This window comes from Cygnus atratus, chromosome 17 (assembly GCF_013377495.2).
Source record: "Cygnus atratus isolate AKBS03 ecotype Queensland, Australia chromosome 17, CAtr_DNAZoo_HiC_assembly, whole genome shotgun sequence".
Lineage (NCBI taxonomy): Eukaryota > Metazoa > Chordata > Aves > Anseriformes > Anatidae > Cygnus > Cygnus atratus.
In genome coordinates this window covers 9573180-9593729 of record NC_066378.1, presented here as the reverse complement: position 1 = coordinate 9593729, position 20550 = coordinate 9573180, and the positions used below count along the sequence as shown (strand labels likewise).

Genomic DNA, 20550 nt, shown 5'->3' with positions numbered 1-20550 from the left:
TGTTCTTCTTCACAACATTGCTTTGAAAGGGCAAGTATCATCGCCTCCACTTTACCGATAGGAAATGGCAATTTAAAGGACTCATTTTCTGTCTGCACATCTGCACTTACCAGTGACTTTTTTTTTTTAATTTGTTATAGTAGTTCCTAGAAATCATCTGCAATTAGGCTAGAGTCTGTGTTTGTGCTAATTAGAAAACATTCCTTGTGCAATCAGCCTTGTTGTCTGTATAGCCAGAACAAAATGTAGGAGGAGAAAAAGGTGCATGTGTATTTGCAGGAGCACAGAACTAAAATCCGTGTCTGCCCTGTCGGAGAGCACAGATTGAGGTGTCTAGCAGAGCTCAGAGATTAATTTTGTTTAAAACAAACAAACAAAAACTACAAGAAAACAAACAAAAAAACTACAAAAACAGCAACAACAAAACCCACCTGCTCTTGACATCACTCGCACGCATTATGCAGAGCAAATTGGTTGGTAAGTGAGGAGGGGCCTGTGGGATTTCGACTCCCAGGCCTGTGCTTTGGCCTCCCTGCTGCACTTCCCACACCACCCCCAGTGCTGTTGTCACCCACTTTGTTGTTTTTTATTTAGGACTAACAGGAAGCTTGACCCTGTAGGCTCCAGATGGCATCAGTAGGCTTTGGGTCAGGCCCAAGGCTGGTCTGAATGTTTTCTTTGATGTTCACTGCCTAGTTCGCTCAAAAAATTGAGTTGTTATCAGTATTCTTCCATTTGTCTGTCTGAGGTTGGTGGCAAGTCATCACCTAACTTCCTTAGGATGGGTTTTGTTCCTTGGAGAGCCAGGTAACACCCAGGGAGTAATGGCACACAAGGCTCCTGCACGGCGTGCCCACACCCATGGAGCCTGAGTGCTGGGCAGAAGAGGTAGGCAAGGTGTGTGCTGGAAATGCTGCTGAACTGAGTTAGAAACATTTCTGTTCACAGCCAGAATTGCTGCACGTGGTCTCCCAGCAGCTCTCCAGCTGTCAGGTCAGAGCTTAGTGAGCGTTACAGGTAACAAATGGGAAACTGAGGCTAAATTTAGCTTTTCACAGTGTTTTTCTGAAATGTTAGTTATAGGCTTTTGGACTTATTTTTTTTATATAAAGTATAAAGGATATTGCTGACAGTGGTTAGTGAAGAGTTTAAGAAACAAGAGAGAATTTCAGTTAAAAGGCCTATTTGTCAGGGTAACAATTTTGATGAATTGTTGTGAAGGATTTTTGCTTTTATAGACAGTGTTTCCTCCAACTATTATATAATCTTGGCTGATGGGTCTGAATTTAATTCTTAGTTCAGCAGGCATCATCACTGAAAAGTGGATGTCAGAAGTCTTAAAAGGATTAGTTCTTCATATATGCCCAATAAAATTGATTTGTGAATTAGGGGTCCCCTTCACAGGAGTAATAAAGTTTTCTTTCTGCAAGCAGTGAAATTTCTTTCTTGTAGCTGTCAGTGTAGTCATTCTGCATTGGTGTAAGATATCGACAGTGTGCTCAGGGCAATAACAGAAAAGGGCAGAGATTAAATAAGGGGAAGGGAGTCATCTCAATTGAGCAGAGCTGTTTCAAACCAATTGCAAATACAATAAAACTATAAGGGCCACCTCTGCTCTTAGAAAAATGTTCATAGAAACTTTACTAACAGTGCAACGATTTTATGTGATGTTAGTGAAGAAAGTTTGTCTCAGAGGTGCTGAAACCTACACTTCTTACACACCATGGCTGCAATATAGCTACAACAATTATCCAACTCAGAAAACTTCCTTCTGTCCAATAATTGATTAATGCAGAGCTCAGGATTTCAGCTGGTATAAACCACCGGGTGACAGTCCATCACTTATTGAGAAAGACAGAAAATACCAAAATCCTGTACTGAAAGAAATGCTAAAACTAAAGCAATCAAGCAAAAGCCAAATGAAGAAATTTGGAGTGGAAGGTCTCTGGCGAGCAAGGTTTACTTCTCAGGAATTAGAATTAAACTGTAAGAACAAGAAAAAGGAAGAAAAATGTATTTTCTTTTTTTCCATTGGGCAATTTAAAGGGTGAGTGCATGCTAAATGACAGTTTGACAAAGGTCCTGAAGAATGAGCTTTTTGCTGGCCGTGCCTACACAGTATTAGCAATTAATGGAGAAAGTCTACGCTGCTTTTGTAAGAAGCATACCAGAAAAAAAATTTCTGAGGATTTTCATAGGACTCCATCATGCTCTCCCACACAGCTGCATTCATGCACAAGTGCTCAGGTGAGAGGGACGATGTACGAGCTTACAGCAACACCTGCAGAGCAGCCTCTGCACATGTGATGGCAGGACAGGCACTGGGCAATACCAATTCATTGCTGCTTTCTTTTTGCAACAAACAGCTGTGTGAATCAGAATGCAACCAAGTCACACCAAAGTGGTTCTTGGTGTGCAGCACTTCAGAAGGCTCTGCAGTGCAGCTGCAGAGTTTGTTAGTACTGGGCAGAGTGAGAAATATCGCTAAGAGTAGCCTGACTTGATAGATAGGCTGTGTACAGCCAGGAATATCCCAGGGGCTATTCCATACGCACCGGATATAAAAATTTAATCAGATTCAAGATAGTTTTTGTATTTTACAGAAGTTTTCTGTATTATAAAGTAATAACAAGTACATACTTTAAAAATACACTGGCAAAAGGAAACAACAGAAAGGATAAAAAAAAAAAAAAAAAAAAAGCTTGTGATGCTTTTGCTTTGTTCTTAATTAATTAATCCCAGGACTGATCAGCCAGTGTACACAGATGCAGAGACACAAAAACCTTACAAAACTTAATGCTATTAGACTGCAGAAGAGCAATATTATCTGAGCTTTTAAAAGGACGTGTGAAAAATAGGCTGCTATTATGTTTCTGATTTCAAAGACCAAAGGAGGAGAAGGGGCATGCAGGACAAATTTCAAGGGTTCTTTTGTAAGGCAATGGCCCTTCTGCTTTCCAACGCATTTAGGGCACAAGGACAAAGAAAGGTTTTAGCAAGGTTTATGAAGCCTGGTTTGGATTAGACCCCAATATCCGCAAAGATCTGCCTCTGCCCCAAAGTGTGGGCTCTTCACGCCACCACTTTTGTAGACAGCATAAAGCTCAAATGATGGGAGTGACTTTTTTTTTTTTTTAACATTACACAGTTTAAGTCATGCAGTATTCCTTCTCCAAACACAACATGCATTTGATTGCACTCTATATCTTAGTGTACTAGAACTAATCTACTAAAATATTCATGTAGCAAAGAAAAATGGGAATAAAAAAAAAAGTATGTGCAGTGTGGTGGAATTAATGTGCCTAGCGGAACATTAACTTTTGTATTTCTTAGATTTTTTTTAGTGATTTTTAACCTTGTAGCCTTAATGGTGTTCTGACACAGCATTTTACATTTAGTATTTTTCTTTTTTGAAATTCAAAGACAAAATGAAATAAGGATGGGGAGGGGTGGGGTAAATGGAAGAAAATAAAAGATGACCAGGAACAATAGAGCTGACTCCTTTGCTTGGTGAGAAAAGGTAACAAACATCTTGAAATAATAATTTCATACATAGGATGAATTTCAAAGCAAGCAAATAATTAAGGTAATTTAAAAAAGACTATGAGATCTAAGTGACACACAGGCAGAACTGACCATTAGATAGTCTTAAAAGAATTTCACCCTCAAATGACTGTTTGTGTAAATGGGTGGTTATGAAACATGCATACATGTGCATGAAAAATCCCACACATCTGTATTTTGTTTTCATTTTTAGCTATGTATTTTTGCTGAACAAGTCGTGAACCCTGTGCTTAAAAGTGAGCAAGTGAGCAGTCTTTATCTTTACCTGTTTAAAAAAAAAAAAAAAAAAACAACCAACAAGACATTCGTGATGTTCAAAGTTACTGAAAATCCAAACTATAAGAGCAATTTTAAGAACATTGCAGCTGAGCACGTAACTCAATTCTCCCACACACTACTAGTTACTGATGAAGCTTTTTATGCTAAGACTCAAAAAGAAATAATGAAAACTTATTTCTGGCAACAAACCAGGTAGGGAAGATTATATTTCAAACTGCAAGTTTTATAAAAATTGACAGTGTGGGAATTAAAGAGGAAAAAAAAAAAAAGGTGGTTTGTAATGAAAAGTGTTTACAAGTGTAGCTGTGTTGGGCATACCAATCACCTGCTGTATCAGGTTAGAGGGGACTTCTAGACCATCATGGAATCTGAAACTACCTGATCCATCCTCTGGGTGTTCATGTACCGTCCCCTCTGTCTGCTCTGAAGATGCATTTTCCTGAAGGCACGAGGGCTCTATAGGTTATAGTTGTCTTTCTGCTCCGTGCTTGTTGCAAGAGGCGGTCTGCTGGCAGTTCCCCAGCGTAGCACATCTCTTATGTTACAGTCGAGGTGATGAACTTTAATCTCTACAGAGAAAAACAAAACATCCTTGATTCATGAAAATAAGCCTCTATCACTTGGCTGATTTAAAATTGTATCTTCTTAAATGCATATTGTAATTAAATAAGAGAGCTCAGGCTTTATTGTATTCTTTCATTTTCTGGCTGAACAAACTCTTTGCAGAATTAAATTAAATTGTGCAGAAATATTCATGGCCAAGGAAATTAAGATGCTTATCAATAGAGGCAAAAAAGATTCCTGATTCTTCCCTGTCTCAGATTTCCCTATAAACCTGAATCCCATGCAGTATTTCAACATACACTTTTAATCAAGGATATAATGAAGTGTGTGCTCAGGTCACTGAAATGAACAAGATGCCTTGGATCTAAGTATTTAATTAAAAGATTTCTTCATTGAATTGTGTTGTACAACACTCTCATTTGTCTTGTGTTTGTTGTAATTATAAGTGGTCTCTTGTCATGCAGCTCTATGCACTTCTCTCCTGAACCTCTACTTTAACCTGTACAAGGGGCTAAAAGGCAGAAGTACAACATTAATCTCCCTAAACCAACTTTTTCTCCTTCTTCCAGCTAAATAGGCTTTCAGCTAAATAAAAATCTGCTAATTTCTGAGAAATGCAGCTTTTGTGAGTGTGGACTGGCTTTTAGATTCTCCCAGCTTGTGTTCCCTTTACCTTCTTTAACTATAATTGTACCATACACTAAATTCACAAAATATCTTAAACAGGTATTTAAGTGTAAGAATGTGCTCAAATCCTGTGGACTACAACAGGAGTTAAGTCCGTGCTTGTAAGCGCTGTGGTAAATAGAGATCAGATCTATGGTTCAGGATGTTTCAAAGCAGGAGCAGTTTCCTTCCTTGTGCTTTCTGCCTTGTGCCACCAACACTGTGCTCATCTGCCGCAGAGGAAGAGTTTGTCCTTTGATAGCTGTCACTGCAAATGTGATGCCTTGCTGTGCAAAGGTTCAACAAGTCATCCTTGACAGGCAAAATAGCAGTGGGCTGCCTAGTTAGTAGGGTTTTGACAGCAAGCGTGTTTTGCCCTGTGGGATTCGTGAGGACTTTTGAGTGATTAAAGAGTGGACAGACATCACAACTGCTTTTGGGTTGCTCAGTGCCGTGAACTGGGTGCATGGCATTTACTGGGAGAAGCGAGTGATGCCTTAAAAACTCCCTATGAGTCACCTGGCCTTGCCTTACCTTATACCTGCCTTTACTGGCTCCAACTGATGTGAACACTTTCTGTGGAGGTGTTCATTGTCTTAATCAAGAAACAGATGGATCAGGCTAAAACCAGGAGTGTCATCTCAGGTTAGACTGGGTGGACCACCATATGCCTACTATAAAAGTCAAGCAGAGTGATTCTTCTCTGAATACATACTCCCACCTTTCTGCACAGAAATGATCAGGGACTTTGCGCTAGCAGCTGCAGCTGAATCATCGCATTGACCCATCGACGACAGAATTATCGGCTGTGATCGGATCTGTTTCAGACATACCTAACATTCTCTGCCAAGGACCTCCGTAGAGTAATCCTGTTGTCTTCTTACTATTTTCTGTGATTACACTAGGAACACTCTGTAGGGCTATTACTACAATACTCTTGCAGCCAATATTACAGGGTGTACGCAGACACGGAAGTACAATTCTTTAGTGCAATTCATTAGCATCAATCAGAGATGATGCTCCGAGGGCTTCATAAGGAGAACACAATTGTGTGAGACAAGCAATAATCCCAGTGAGTTACATTTCATCAGCTGAGCCTGCCTTTCTTGGAAGCAGATGAGTAGCATTCTGTTGCAGAGGGAGATATTTGCAATATTTATGTCAACGCAGAAAATGAACACAAGAACCGAATTATATAGAATTCAATCCTCAGAATTCAGCTGCTGCAGAAAGCTTCCTGTGATCATTTAATTCTCTGGTATACTACAATTTCTTTTAATCTTCCATTATAACAAACATCCCATACATAGCTCATTAAGGCTAAAACAAAAATCCCTCTTATTTTCTCAGTGCTGTTATCTTTTCAGCTGTCATATCACCTTTTACTGAAATTCTGCCAAATACTCCAAGGTAAGCAGAGAGAACATATATCAGGAGGCACCTCCAAGAAACACAAGTTATTTCAATATTTGGCATACGTTTCCCTGAATCAGCTCCGAACAAAGCAGGGAGGTAGCAGAAAAATATCTTGGTGTTAAAGGATTTACGTTTGGCAGAGGCAGATAGCATTTCTTCCCATTTGTGGTGATTAAAAATCCCAAGTCACTTTCTAGAAGAGAAATAATACCAAGCTGTCTTGACTAGTGAGTCAAGCTGAGCAAATGTATTTTGGATATACTACATAGTGGTTTGTTTTTTTCCATGTGATCCTGTCTCTGTTCTAAGTTTCTGCTCTCTGCATTTGACTCTTACAGTTATTATTCCTCACTGAAGAAAGGAGTATAGTTCACTGCAGACTGAAGATATGGCTATAGCAGCTATATGACCATCTCTCCATCTCTTCCCCAGCACCCTCAGTTACTGCCTCTCTCAAGTTGTATATATCCCATGTGACATAAAAATTCTGTTCTCCATTTTCATAGATGAGGAATGTGTAATTAAGAGACTCGCCCATTAAAAGAATTTTATGGGAAAGAGTCACAGACACACTGCCTTTCTGCCAGGAAATAATTGATAAATTCCCTAGTGTGTGGTCTGAAATTTGTTTAACTGTCTCATCACATTTTCCATCATCATTTTCTCTTTCAGACTCACAGCTAAAGCTGTTGCTGTTCTCTTACCAATCTTGGGAAGCTCGTGGATCTTCGGGATTCTGGCCGTCAATACCCACACGTTGGTATTTCAGTATATGTTTGCTGTTTTCAATTCACTACAAGTAAGTACCTGGTGGGAATGGTGGGAAAGGTTACGGCTACTGAACTGCTGTTGAGAGCCAATAACTGGATCATTAGTAATGCTTTCACATGCTTGTATTTATTGGATTTTTTTTTTCTGTGTTCTTTCTTGTGTCTTTTATGTCTATGTTGATCATACAGTGCTGGCAATTGTTTAGTCTCTGTATGAACAGAACTTTCACCCCACTCCGTAATGTTTCCAGTAGCAATAATTAAATAAATGAGACAGCGAGCCTGAGAAATAGATTCACTCTTCTAGCACTGGGTATCACAGGCAAGATTCTTAAGGGTAAAGGCAAGATTCTCCCGTTAAAGATACTGGAACAAATTTTCTGTGTCAGTTTGAGGCTTTGTTACTGAGAATAAATGAAAGCAAACAGAAGTTGCTGGGAACGGTGCAGCACAATGAGAAAAGGAAAGCTGCTCTACATGCTGCAGAAAGCAGCACGTGATTCTTAAGACACCAATCCAGAAAAATAGCTCTGTTCATGAAAGAATGCAAGCATCTGCCTAGCTTCAAGCAGAAGTTTCAGTAGAGGCATCAGTCTATAAGTATGTTGTAATTCCTTCCCAAAAAATGGTTACAAAAAGGGAAAAAAATTAACTGTTTTAAATGCTATGATGTCTCAGGAACAAATATGAGTGTAATACAGTTCTCCCAATAAACTTATTAGAAAAGGTTAATTTTTTATGCAAATTAAAAACTTCAAATTAAAAATTTCATCCAAATTAAAAAGTTTGGCTGAATACCCCCTAAAAAAAAAAAAAAAAAAAAAGAATCTGGCGGAAAGGGCTGGGAACTTTTTGCTTTCCATTGGGCAAAAAGTCTAAAGATACTAAAACTCTGTTGTGAAAATTTTGCTAATGATATTACCTCTTTCTAATATAAAAAGTAAGTATCTGGTGTTTCCCCAAAAGCATTTTCCTCTGCCTCTACATTTTCAAGCACAGACAAAATGTTCTATTGTAGCTCATGACAAGAATTACTACTTATTTGCAACCACTCCAAAGCACCCCAAAGTTTGAGAGGTGCTGTTTTACATGAAAAAGTCTTGGTAAGATGCAGAGTAGCCTAATGCAGCAGGTTTCTCCAGTTTAACATGGGGCACACTTGTCTACTCTTCAGTGTATTTATAGAGGTCCATCTACACGATACATGCTTTATACAATACAGTGAGAAATACGTTGTTATATGTTATTCTTCACAGTCTTCACCCTTCTCCCTTTTATCTGTTTTCAGGGATTTTTCATGTTTCTGTTTCACTGTCTTCTGAATTCAGAGGTAGGTTGCAAAATGGAGTCAGCAGATTTGCTGTTAACAAATTCACATAACAAGAGTGTAAGACAAAAAAAAAAGGTCCCCATTAGCATTGCCTGCTATGGAACCGATTTCTTTTTTCCCTCAATAAACACATGACTGTTGTTAGTGATTTTATGGCTTACAGAGTTTTGACCCAGGTTTGGCATTTGTTTTATTTAATGTAAGAAAGAAGCGTTTCCAAAAAAGCTGAGAGAAGGCAGCTCAAGGCGAGGGAGAGGTACAGTCCCAAGGGCTGGAGCGATGAGCAGGGCATGGGCTGTGCTGCTAAGGGAGGATGTTTAGGCAGTGGCAGCAGGACTCACTCTGGCAGTCCCTGCTAGGGGGCCTCTGGCTTTGTTACATCTGCATTTCCAGAGAGGAAAATAAACATTAATCTCAACAAAACATACTTTTGGAGACTGCTCATGCAATTCTTAATGGGAAACCAAACAGAGTAGAACATATTCCAGGTATTTTTCTTGGCTGGAAGCGGAGCTTTTCACAGCGGACCAAGAAGCATCTTTCGCATGAAGGCTGTCTCCGAGCAGCTGGGGTAAAGCCAAGGCATGGCTGATGTCGCAGAGACCATCTCTGCTGTGCTGGGAGCTCCCTGCATCCCGCCTCCCTTAGCAGAGAGCAGAAAATCCTCCACAATATGCATTACTGATAATGAAAGTTTCTTATAAAAACCATTTCCAGCATGCTAACAGGGGTACTGCTTTGTGAAGACTTTGATTCTTCCACAGCTATTCCTTCTGGATGCTACAGAGCTGCTCCGTCACCTCTTTCTTCTTCCTCAGCATCAAAAGCACTCTCCTGTGGAGTTGTTTTACTATTGTTATTTTTCATTAATATTTGCCAACACATTCAGTCTTAGAGCATTGACATGACCTTTGCTACAGTCACTTTAGAGAGTCAAGACTGACTGTGAAATTCTTGATCTTTATTGGAATCAACTAAACAGGCAGGTTCAAGGTATGGAGGAAAATATTTCCTTTCCCTATTTTCTCCAAGGCTCAGAAAGCCTTCTTCCTGTCAAGCATCAAATGTCATATCAAATACAAATATTTGAATTGCTACCATTTTAACTGAAATCAAATAAGAAATGAAATTCAGAAACTTTTCAGAATTTGAATCCTCAAAAAATAGTTCATGTATAGGTAATATGAACTGGCAGTTTTGGAGAGCAGGTCCTATTGGCTTTGTTGCATGCTATGCTTATCTAAAATGCTTCATCTAAACTGCAAGGGTGCTTTACTTCTTACCATGGAAATAAAACAGATACTGTAAAGCAAAATCTACAAAAGCCCCGTGATTGAAGCCCCTCAGCCTCCCCCAGTTTGTCTCGGTGCCTCGCTACTGCACCTCCTAACATCTCCTTTTCATCTTTTTTCACTGCAGTTTGAGCCGCTTACATCTTGATTTAGCTACTATACATATAAAGAGCAGCTAATTCCCTTATGCTTATATACCTTGCAGTTTTGTGGGTTTTTTTAATTTATTTTTTATTGCTTTTATTATTTTTTTTTCTTTCTAACAAGATGAGTAGCAATACAGTGATTTCTTGGACATGTACGTAGAAGTATGGGATAAACAAGATAGCATGAAAATATTGACAGAGAAATGAGACCTAAGGAGGTTATGAAATGTTTTGTATTTAATCTATGCATACTTGAAAAGTGAAGTTAAAATTTAAAATAAGACCTTAAATACGAAGAAAAATGAAGAGGCAGACTATAGATTTTGGTTCATGTTTTTAGTACATCGTGTTGTTTTTAGTGACATTAATCTGGAGGAAGGTTAATGGGGACATAATTGTAGGCTGCACCTGAGAAAATGCACACAACATTTTCGAAGAAATCTTCTATCTGGTATCTTTTTTTCCTCCAAAGGTTAGAGCTGCTTTTAAGCACAAAACCAAGGTCTGGTCCCTTACCAGTAGCTCAACTCGCAACATCAATGTGAAACCCTTCAATTCAGACATTGTGAGTATGTCCTTTCTTTTTTCCCCTGTACTGTACTTGAAAGTGCTCCACATTAAACTCTGTTGAAAGACCAGGACTCAGAAGGCACATGGGCACCTAACTTAATGCATGGTGTAGAGAGTGGAACTGGCAAGTATTACGTTGCAGCTACAGTGTGTGTTTTGAAAGCAAAGGGCAACATTCTACTTTCTGGTAAATTATGAAATGGAAGTAAACAAGCTTTACCAGCTCTGGAGTACGGTTCAGTGAGACTGTTCCCATCTCTTGTAACGGACTTCATATTATGCATTCAAGCTGCACTTTGGCAATGTATTTGTCTGATGACTATGACTTTTTGTTAGGGCACTTTTACATTTAAGTCTGAGAAATAAACTCTTAAATAAATCAATGTGTGCATATGCTTTTCCAGCTCTCCCTAAATTGTCCTGAGGCAAAATACATTTGTTTTTATAAAGAGCCAGACTTCTGAAGTGATAGGTGTTATTAAGTGATCGCTGCCAATCACCTTAGATCTTGGCAATAACTGTTAAAAATCCTTTATGGCATATGCTCTCAAGACTCCATGACAACGTTGTAACCTAAATAGATGCTTTCAAGCTTTTATTTCATCAGACAAGAGTGGTTTAGCAAAATAAATAAATCTACTTTCAATATTATTTTTTCTAGATGACTGGGAACAGGCCAGGCACAACCCCCACAAAGCTGAACACCTGGGATAAAAGCACCAATTCAGCCAACCGCATTGATTTATCAGCAGTCTGACAGTAATACCAGCTCCTCAGTGAAAATCAAGCCATACATTCAGGACCTCTGACACAGTGTCCACCACTTTTTTCTCACCGTTAATACCAGTAGAAAACTGCTTTTTTAATCACTGCCTAATAAATTGGAAATTGCCATATTTTGTCAACTAAATAGCCCTCATCTGCTTGCCTTTGAAACTACCACATTCTACCACTTGCCTGTTAGCAGTATCTAAAAGTAACTAGCACAAATATACACTGGATGGTTTTGTCAGCAATGATGAAAACACTAGGTATGCAAGAAGGGCTTATTCTGTCTGAACCATTCCAGCTCCCAGAACTGAGGAAAGGCAACATACCTTGGGAAAGATGGATTTTTATGCTCTAAAATAAAATCTTTCCCATTGTGATGTTGTAATGGGGCAATTCTGGTCTTGCTGTGCACTCTCTGTTTACATTTATTACCTTACAGAATGCAATTATTGAATTGACGCTTATTCAAAATATGTAGTGTGGTGATTAATTTAAATGCTACAAAGAAACCAGGACTTGAGGAAGAAGCAAATTCAAGCTATTCAGCTGCCAGACATGGGCGTGGAATTAGCAAGGCTAATATACACACGTCCCTATACACATGAACAGCATACGTAACACGTACGACTCCTATACGTGGCCTATTAGTATTTTAGATATTGCTGTTTACATCATACCTATACAAGGCAGAAATGACAAAGGTTTTCCTGTAGCAGTCCACAGCATTTCTATCACTGATTTGTGTCTGCTGACATATCACAATACGAAGTGTTTGTATTGCTCTGGCTGAAGCTTTGGATGCAATCAACAACTGTCCATCAAGTGCATTTTGCAAATGCACTGCAGCCTTTGGAAATCCAAACTTGGCACTGTGACTTATCTTCCTCCTTTTACTGGTCAGATTGAGGCACTGAATTCCAATCACAAAGAAGTAACACAACGGTATACTGTGAAGACAGCCAAACTAGAAATAAGTCTATGTATTGTTACCTACAGGCATCTTTTAAATAGGTCTCTGCTGAGTCTTTTGTGGTTTTAAACTCCACTCAGCACTTAATAACTTCTGGTTTAGTACTGCTATGAAGTATCTTTAAGGGGAAAAAAATACTGTAATTTTTCTTCTGACCAGTATTTTGTAGGTTCACCAAAGTGATGTTTGGATCACTAGAGAGTGCAATCTGGGCTGTGCAAGAGATGAACCCTTCCAGCTGGGCGTAGAGCAGACTGTGAGCCCTGGAGGCGGTCAGAGCCCCTAAATATGTGAATTGGTCTAGGATTGGTTACTCAGCAGCCAGGGTCCCCGAGAGTAATTGCCAAAGATGAGCCCCTTTTCGCAGAGTGGCTTTGCAGCCTCGTCTCCTTATCCCCAGCTCTTCTTGTTTGCGGTAGGTGTCTCCCCAGCTCACTTGGTGTACTGGGTTGTAGGAATTACCAAGGAATTACACAGGCTGTCCTAATGGGCTACCAAAGCACTACAAAAGGAGGACTTCTGGCCCCAGTGATTCTAGCAAGATACCTGCTACTTATTTCGAAGAGAAAAGGCATTTGCACCCTGATGTGCAGGCTAGAAATTGTTTATTGGATAGTAAATTTTAGAAAGAATAAATAAATTGTTCTTTAGGGAAGAGGAAGCATGCATCAGTTAGGACTGAACTTAGCGAAAAGCGTCATCCAAAAGAAATGGAGTTGAAAGTTTAGAAAACATCAATGTGTTTCATTTTTTATTGATCCAAAGCAAATTTTCTCCATGTTTCCTTCCTGTACAAAGAAAATGACAACAACAATGAAACAAAACCAATCTATTTCAATTTGGACCAAGCTTTTCCATCTCCCGTTGACTTCTCTCCATCCTGGCCAAGAATTGGTATGGTCACCAAACCGAAACCCCACAATCCGTCTGTGGCTACAAATTAAATCAGTCTACAGAAATTATTTCAGTTTCCCAGGCATACACTGAATTTATGCAGCTAGAACAGAGCAGAATGTGACACATTGCATATATGCATATAGATATACATACATAAACTATACAGGCTTCTAATCTTGTGTTGCCTATTGGTAAATAAACACAAGTTATTGACAGCTAACTATAAAGAGAGGGTCAGTGAAAGCTAAATATCTAAACTTCTATGTCTTTTTTTTTGACTTTTGTGTATGGCTTTTTCCTAGCTTTTTATACATTGGACTGTCTTACAGCTCTGCAAATATATTGGATTTTCTTGGCCTGAGAATGTTTTTCTTTTTTCCCAAAAGATGCAGCAGAAGGAGCCCTCAGAATATATGGAGGAGATTGTAACAGTACTGTGACAGCAGAGTATGAAGTGTCTATTTTGTGTGCAGACAACATATTTAAGCATATTTTTTTGATACTGGAGCATTTGTTTTGTGTGTTTTTTCTTTTTGTTTGTTTTGCTTTTGTTTTTAACACTGTGACCATGGATATACATTTAGACCCTCCTTGATAATTTCTCTTCCAATCATTTTATTGTAGCATAAAAAGCTCTATGAATGAAACAGGACATATCAAGGCTTTTTTTTTTAATATTATTTTTTAAGAATAATCCTTTCTACACGATTTTCATTGAATCCAATTCCTCCTGTGCTGGATGTACATTGGTCACTCACATCACTGCCCAAAATCCATTTGAAAACAGCATGTGACATGCAAATGACAGTACCAAATGCCAGTAGTATGAAGGACTAAATCTGGTTTTCATCCAGGTATACCATATTTTAAAATCGTTTACCAAAAATAAGAGGAGCATGAAAACGTTTTTGTTTTTATACTTTAGAATGTGACATAGATGTATTATGTATTGAGGGAGCATCATTATGCTGTACCTACTGAGATCTGCTGAGAATAACGTGCATCCCATGCTTTAACTTTTGAACGTTGCTTGTGATGAAGCAGTGTATCTTGTTCACGTCACATGAGGTTAGGAGTTAGAACACGGTATTTATAATATTAGGTTGTGGATGGGGTTTCTGATGCTTTCGATAATCTTGTGAAAAAACAATGCAAAGAAAAAATGTTTTCTATTGCCATCCGAGTCTGTTCTTTTCGTTTGATTCAATGTATTTGTTGGTACTGAATGCAGCAAATGTACTGAATAAGAAATGTGCAAATGACTCTTTAAACAATCTCTTCCTGTCCTCAGTCTTTGAAGCCTGGAAATCTTGCAGTTTATTTATGGGCTTGTATATAGCAGCTTTTGCAATATTTGTTTTCAGGATAGCATCATTTTGTCAATGGTATGAAATCTTAATTGAATGAGATGTGAGTTTTAAAATACATAATGTAGCAGGAATGACTTGCCAGTAAGTAGGAAAATAATTTAGTTTTGTTGTTTGTTATTTCCCCCAAATAAATAAGAAATCTTAATTTCCTAAAAGAACTTTGTATTCATTCAAATTAATATTTTGACAGGCTTTATAAACACGAATATAAAAACGACGGTTCCCTATCAGTACTAGCGTTATGCTCAAACAAGCAGAGCTTAACTCGTATGCGAAATCATATTTGCATCATGTGGTCTGCTGTGGCCCAGGTACTGTGCAGCCAGTGTTTTTGTTTACACTGACAGAATATGCTGAGGACAAACATTTGCTCCCCTTTAAGGATGGAGCTTGTTTCCAGAAGCATCTGCAGCACGTTATTTCTCCTATCACAACTATTCCAATAAGCTGGGCAGGGTCGAGACCTGGGTGAGAAATGATGCTTATGGATGTGACAAACAGAGCTCCGAGTGTCAGCTTCTGCCTCCAAGGGAAAACTTCTCATTCTGCCAGGTCTCTGAATGTAACAGAGACGGGGAGACAGTGTACACATATATTTTGTTTATATGAATCTGTGTGTGTACACATGTGCGTATGTGTACATATATTTGCAGAATATAGGATTCTCTCCCAAATCTCCTCCCATCACCACACCAGCATCTTCCCCTCTGTTTTCTGTGGCTGGGGACAGAGAACTTGCAGTACAGGAAGCGAGGGGTGCACGTGCCAGTTAACTTTCCGTGCCGTTTTCATTCTCCTGCAGCCAAGCAGCTGTGGCGACTATCAGCTCTTGCCAGTTGCCCATGTTTTCGGTGTCTGGCAGCACAGGTACAGTCAGAAAGGACGTCGTTTCAGAAAAAGCAGGGGTTTTATCATTGCTCTGCTCTTACCCTGCTACAAGCCCTTCAGCAAGTAACTTTTCCTGACTGTGTGTTTATCCCATCAGTGAAGTGAAGATAATTATACCATCCTCTTCACTAAGTGCTTTGAAACTAACAGTTGACAAGCAGAGCATTTACTACTAAATACTAATGCTACACAGTAATTTTGGTTCTTTCACCTATTGCTGGCTCTAGTGCTGAGGACAAAAGCATTTATGGTGTGGCCCTAACCTTTCCACATGTCCTCCCTCCTCTACTGCTTTCCACGTTTACACTCCATTTTTTCCTGTTACAATGGATAGCATTCGTTAATCACTGGTGCATGGGGACAGAGATTTCTCCACTCTCCTTTTTTCTTACAGCTGTAGGGACATCCTTCCCATGTGGCTGCAGTCTAAATGATTCATGGCAGCAACCTGGCATGGGAAGTAGGGCAATCAGGCCCACCTGCCACATATGCTGCCTCAGAGCAAAAGGATTTACCTTTATGATTACTGCAGAGTTGCATCGAAGAGGTGGGAGTCCTCTGTCTCTCCAGGACAGTCAACACGCAGTCTTTGTAGCGGGGAGAGAGCTTCTGGAATTGAGTACAACCAGCCCAAGGTTCACGCCTCATCTGAGTGCCTCAGAGACTGCAGCTTTGGCTCTAGGACTAGTTTCACCCTTTAGCAGGGCGATGGGTAAGAAGGAAAGGCAAAACAAAAATTATGACTAATTTTCCTAATGCATGTTGTCGTCAAACCTTATTACCCTCACCATTCTCTTAAAATGATCATGTAAATCCAGAAAAGTTACATCTCAAAGAACAATCAGCTCCAAAAGCTCATCGTCATAGGGTTACAATCCTGTAGATGACATTTTCAAGGTTAAAGCTAGTTCTGCTATAATAAATAGGCTGCCAACTGCCTCCTCTATATTGCGTGGCTGTGTAGATGTGGTGGGGTGTCAATGGGAAGTTGAATAGGAGGGAAATTTTGTAGTGATGAATAACCTGAAAAATTACAGATTGGAATTTAGATGGGAAACATATCTCATTGTCTTTCAAATACCCATTACAAAGAAGCCTTGCTACCTCTGTAAACACCCGAATCAGGTAGCAAGGAGTGCACAAAGGAATGCTTTCTCATTACACTGTGAAACAGAATTTGTTTTTTTTTTTTCCTTCTTCTTTCTCTTTTTACATTTATCATTCATGACAGAATAATAAATTAGATAATTTTGGCACTGGTTTACATCATGTTTGCCTTTAAAAATATTTTCATTATATCCATGTTATGCTTGGATGACTCAGTGTAGTCTATGCCATGGATAGTTATTGCTATAATTGCCCTTGTTCACACAATTTTCTCTCTCAATAATCCCATATGTTCCTGGAATTCAAAGACCATATTTCATCTTGTCAGGGATGATTACAATACTAAATGTAACACTGACATCAGTGTGTTCACCAGGTGCTGACACATGACAGAAATATTGAGTCATGAGGATGGCTTTTAGGCACTGCTCAGCGCATCTTTACCAAACAGCTTCCTCGACCAGCTGCTAATTCCTAAGGACAACTCCCAGCAGAGCGCTTTCAGGCTGCCTAATTTACCTATAGCAAAAGCAACTGGAGTTTTCTCTCTCAACTTTGTTTCCTATGGCTGCTATACAAAAGCAGGCTGGATTGGGCATTGCACGTGTCCTTTAAGCAGTCTCCAAGACAGGCATTTATCTCTTGCAAATATGGAATAATGTATAAAACTGTTCAAGGCAAAAATAAACTTTGAGGTACAGGGCTCAAGTCTGTCATTACAAAAGGTTTACATTTTAGTCTGTGCACCTAATGTTCTGGAGAAAGCAAATTTTGACCCTCCCAAAGTTTCTCAAGTTAAGCAGCAAAGAGTGAATTCAACTTGGAAAATATTGGCCTTATGAAGTAGGATTTTGACAACTGAAAATTGTGTTATGTGGACTACAGCATGTTTCCTTCTGGCACTTTTGTTTCAGATTCTGCACAGGTCAACCAGATGTGAGCACATCTTCTCACTCAGCCACTCATGTACCACTAATTTGTCATATTTTACTGTCTCCAAAAGGAAAAAAAAAAAAAAAAAGGAGGGAAGACAATTGGGGGTGGGAGCGCATGAGCAGAAGTTTGCAGAGGGAGAAGGGCAAAGCTTAGTCCTCACGCTGACCCCTGGGTCTTTCACACTCTCTGCTGATGACTGCATGGGAGGCTTCAAGATCCAGGCAGCATGAGGCTGAGCATCTGTGAGTATTTGTGCAGACAGCTTTCTGCAGCAGCAGCAGCAAAGTGCATAATTATTAAAAAAAAAAAAAAAAGGAAAAGGAAAAAAGGAAAAAAGTCTGTGGACTACATTTCAAAACTGCTAAAATGAATATTGTATGTTACGATTAAACATTATGCATTGAAATCTCAGATGGGTAGTCAATAAAATAACACAAATTTGCACATCAACCCCATGATGGAAAGATATGTTAGAAGTTACCTGTCTTTCCTAAAAGGCTGGCCTTCTAAATTTTCTAAGTTCATTATACGAACCTTCAAAAAAAGGGAGAAACCAAGAGGACGCAATGCCACCTTATCAAAATAACTTTTTTTTTTAAGTAATTTAATTAGTTAATACAATTTATGCTAATTTATTTCATGGAATTAGATGATTCATGGGCTCTTTTGTATGTGATTGGTAAACACCTTGAATTTTACTAGTTTATGCTGCAATTTATTTGGCACCTACCTCCTGTGTCACTGAGGTTCATACCTAACCTTCCTAATCATGAAAATGGATTGCATTTAATTAGGCAGTATCCTTGTTCTGGCCCGCTGCTCTGAGATGAAGATTTCCCCAGTAAGCTTTACACGAAAGGAACTGCAGGACATTATATGGCTAGTTTTGGCTTTGTTATGGACTACTTTTAATATATCCCATAGGCCAACAACCATTTAATCTTAGTTACATTTTATTATTTCTGAGATTTTAGGTTCAGCACATTGAATCTCAGCTGGCATCAAGAAGCATTACAAAAATGGGTCAGTACACTTACCCTGGAGCACATGCCATGTTGTTGGCCCCTATGTGCAATATTTTATAACATCATGTCACAGTCTGACAGTGGTGCTGAGGCTGCTGCAGAACTGTGTGCTCCTGACTGCACACACTCGTACCTTCCCCTGCTGCAAACTGAGATGGGCAGCAAGTTTTACTGAAGAGATGAAAGGCCACAGGAGTCGCCAAAATGTTCAGCACCGTGCTATGCAGTCAAACAAAGAAGGGAACAGCTTTTTGTCTAAACTTTTGTGTCTGGGTTTGAGGAGTTGCTATCAGTGGGAAAAAAAAATGGAAAAAAAAACACAAAAAACAAAAAAAAAAACCCTGCAAACATAATTTTCCCGTTGGAAGTAGGAAGGCTGTTGTGTGGGGGTGTATCTGAAAAGCTTAGCATAGAAGAAAGCCTTATGCTCTGCGGCTGCCTCCAACACTGTTCAGCTGCAGTTGTTGACCCAGAAGGGCTTTTCCAGTCTCATGTTCTAAACGCCTGAAAGGCTGTTTGATATTGCCTGCCGACGACAGCGAGCCAACATACAGCGTGCAAAACGTCTCTCAGAGTTGGTTCTTAAAAGCCAAACCATAAAAAGTACCCTCCTTTATTTGGTGATGCTATAAATCATTTCTTCTACGTACAGACTGAAGGGATAGCAAAACTAGTGGCTGATTATTACCCAGCAGAAGACTGGATTAATGCTGAAAATTCTTTAAGCAGCTTTCCCGAGCCTCTACCATTACTTAGGCGGTGGGAACGGTGTTCAATCCCAGCCTGAAACAGAGCAGCTAATTAACGTGTCAAAGCTTCCATGCACAAGATGTACATTGTGTGGGGAAGAAAACAGTTTGAGAAAAATGTTAATAACACCAGCAACTAATAGACTAAATCATGCCAGCACAAAAGAACTGCATCTGAAACTCTTACGGCCAGGCGGGGCTATGGGGTGCTCGGGAAATACTGCCGGCCAGATCTCCGATCCCTGGCTGCTTGAATGTGGTGGTTATCCACACAAACACAAACGTCTGCTGAGCAGAATGAAGTTTTGAGTCAAGACACCCATTAACATCAGTGGGTCTCGTACCGTGGAAAGTATTTTGCTGCTTTGTCGTGTCCCAGCCAGCTGGGTGCAGCTCCTGCAACCCCTTCCACCGCCCTCCCAGGAGGGCCCCACAGCAGCAGCAGATCGAAGAGCCCCGGCGCGTGCCGGCTGCTGCGCAAAGCCCCGTGAGGCTCCCGCTGCTGCCAGTTTGGGATCTGCTCCAGCAGTGCCCGACATGGGTGCCTGCAGCCAGCTGCACGGCCCAGTCAGGCAAGGGGCAAGATCAGACGGTGGCCACCAGACCCAGTGCAGCAAAGGCTAAATTGGTACCCGTTGGCCATGCACCTCTCAGGCACAGCGCTTCATTGTAACATGCATGGTGTGCATCATATTTTCCGTATTCTTTTCTTCTTTGCTGCTTATGTCATTTTCAGGAGTGTCCCTCCCTCAATTAAAAATACGGATTGCCCCGCAGTGGGTAGGAACCTGCACTGCCTACATCTTGCAGGGGAGAGCGCCGCATTTCTCAGCAGAGCACATCTGCAGAGTCAGGATATATTACATGCCTTTCACCCCCTATCTGCCACAGCGTGCTTGCTGCCTCCTTCCATAACGCTGTCAAGGAACTTCCTCTCTCACAAAGCCATTAAGGAAAATGAATAATCACAGGAAAAGTCATGTCAAGGCATTTGTCACAGACAAAGAAGCCCCACCAGCGAAGCAATGCAGTCCTTTCTTCTCTTCCAGTAGGGGAGCGGAAATCACCCAGAGTGTCACAAATCTGGGTTTCTGCGTTCTGTTCTACAGTGCAGCTGGCCAAAACGTGTGAAAGCAGCGCTCTGCTTGTCTGAAGGGTCTCCAGCGTACAAAGCATTTCTGTCAAAATCAGTTATTATTTACACTTACTGAATTGCCTGCCTCAGACACTCAATACAAGA

General features: G+C 40.0%; 1 protein-coding gene across 2 annotated transcripts in view; it reads left to right on the top strand.

The window, feature by feature from the left end:
- The window catches only part of ADGRD1 (adhesion G protein-coupled receptor D1), a 153663-nt gene extending 142156 nt beyond the window's left edge, over window positions 1-11507 (top strand). For both annotated transcript variants that reach the window (XM_035564929.2, XM_035564928.2), the window contains 4 exons: window positions 7162-7288; window positions 8548-8589; window positions 10500-10592; window positions 11259-11507. In XM_035564929.2, coding sequence (XP_035420822.1) covers window positions 7162-7288; window positions 8548-8589; window positions 10500-10592; window positions 11259-11354 — 358 coding nt within the window. In that variant the 3' untranslated portion in view covers window positions 11355-11507. The remainder of the gene's footprint in view (window positions 1-7161; window positions 7289-8547; window positions 8590-10499; window positions 10593-11258) is intronic.
- Window positions 11508-20550: the final 9043 nt, after the last annotated feature.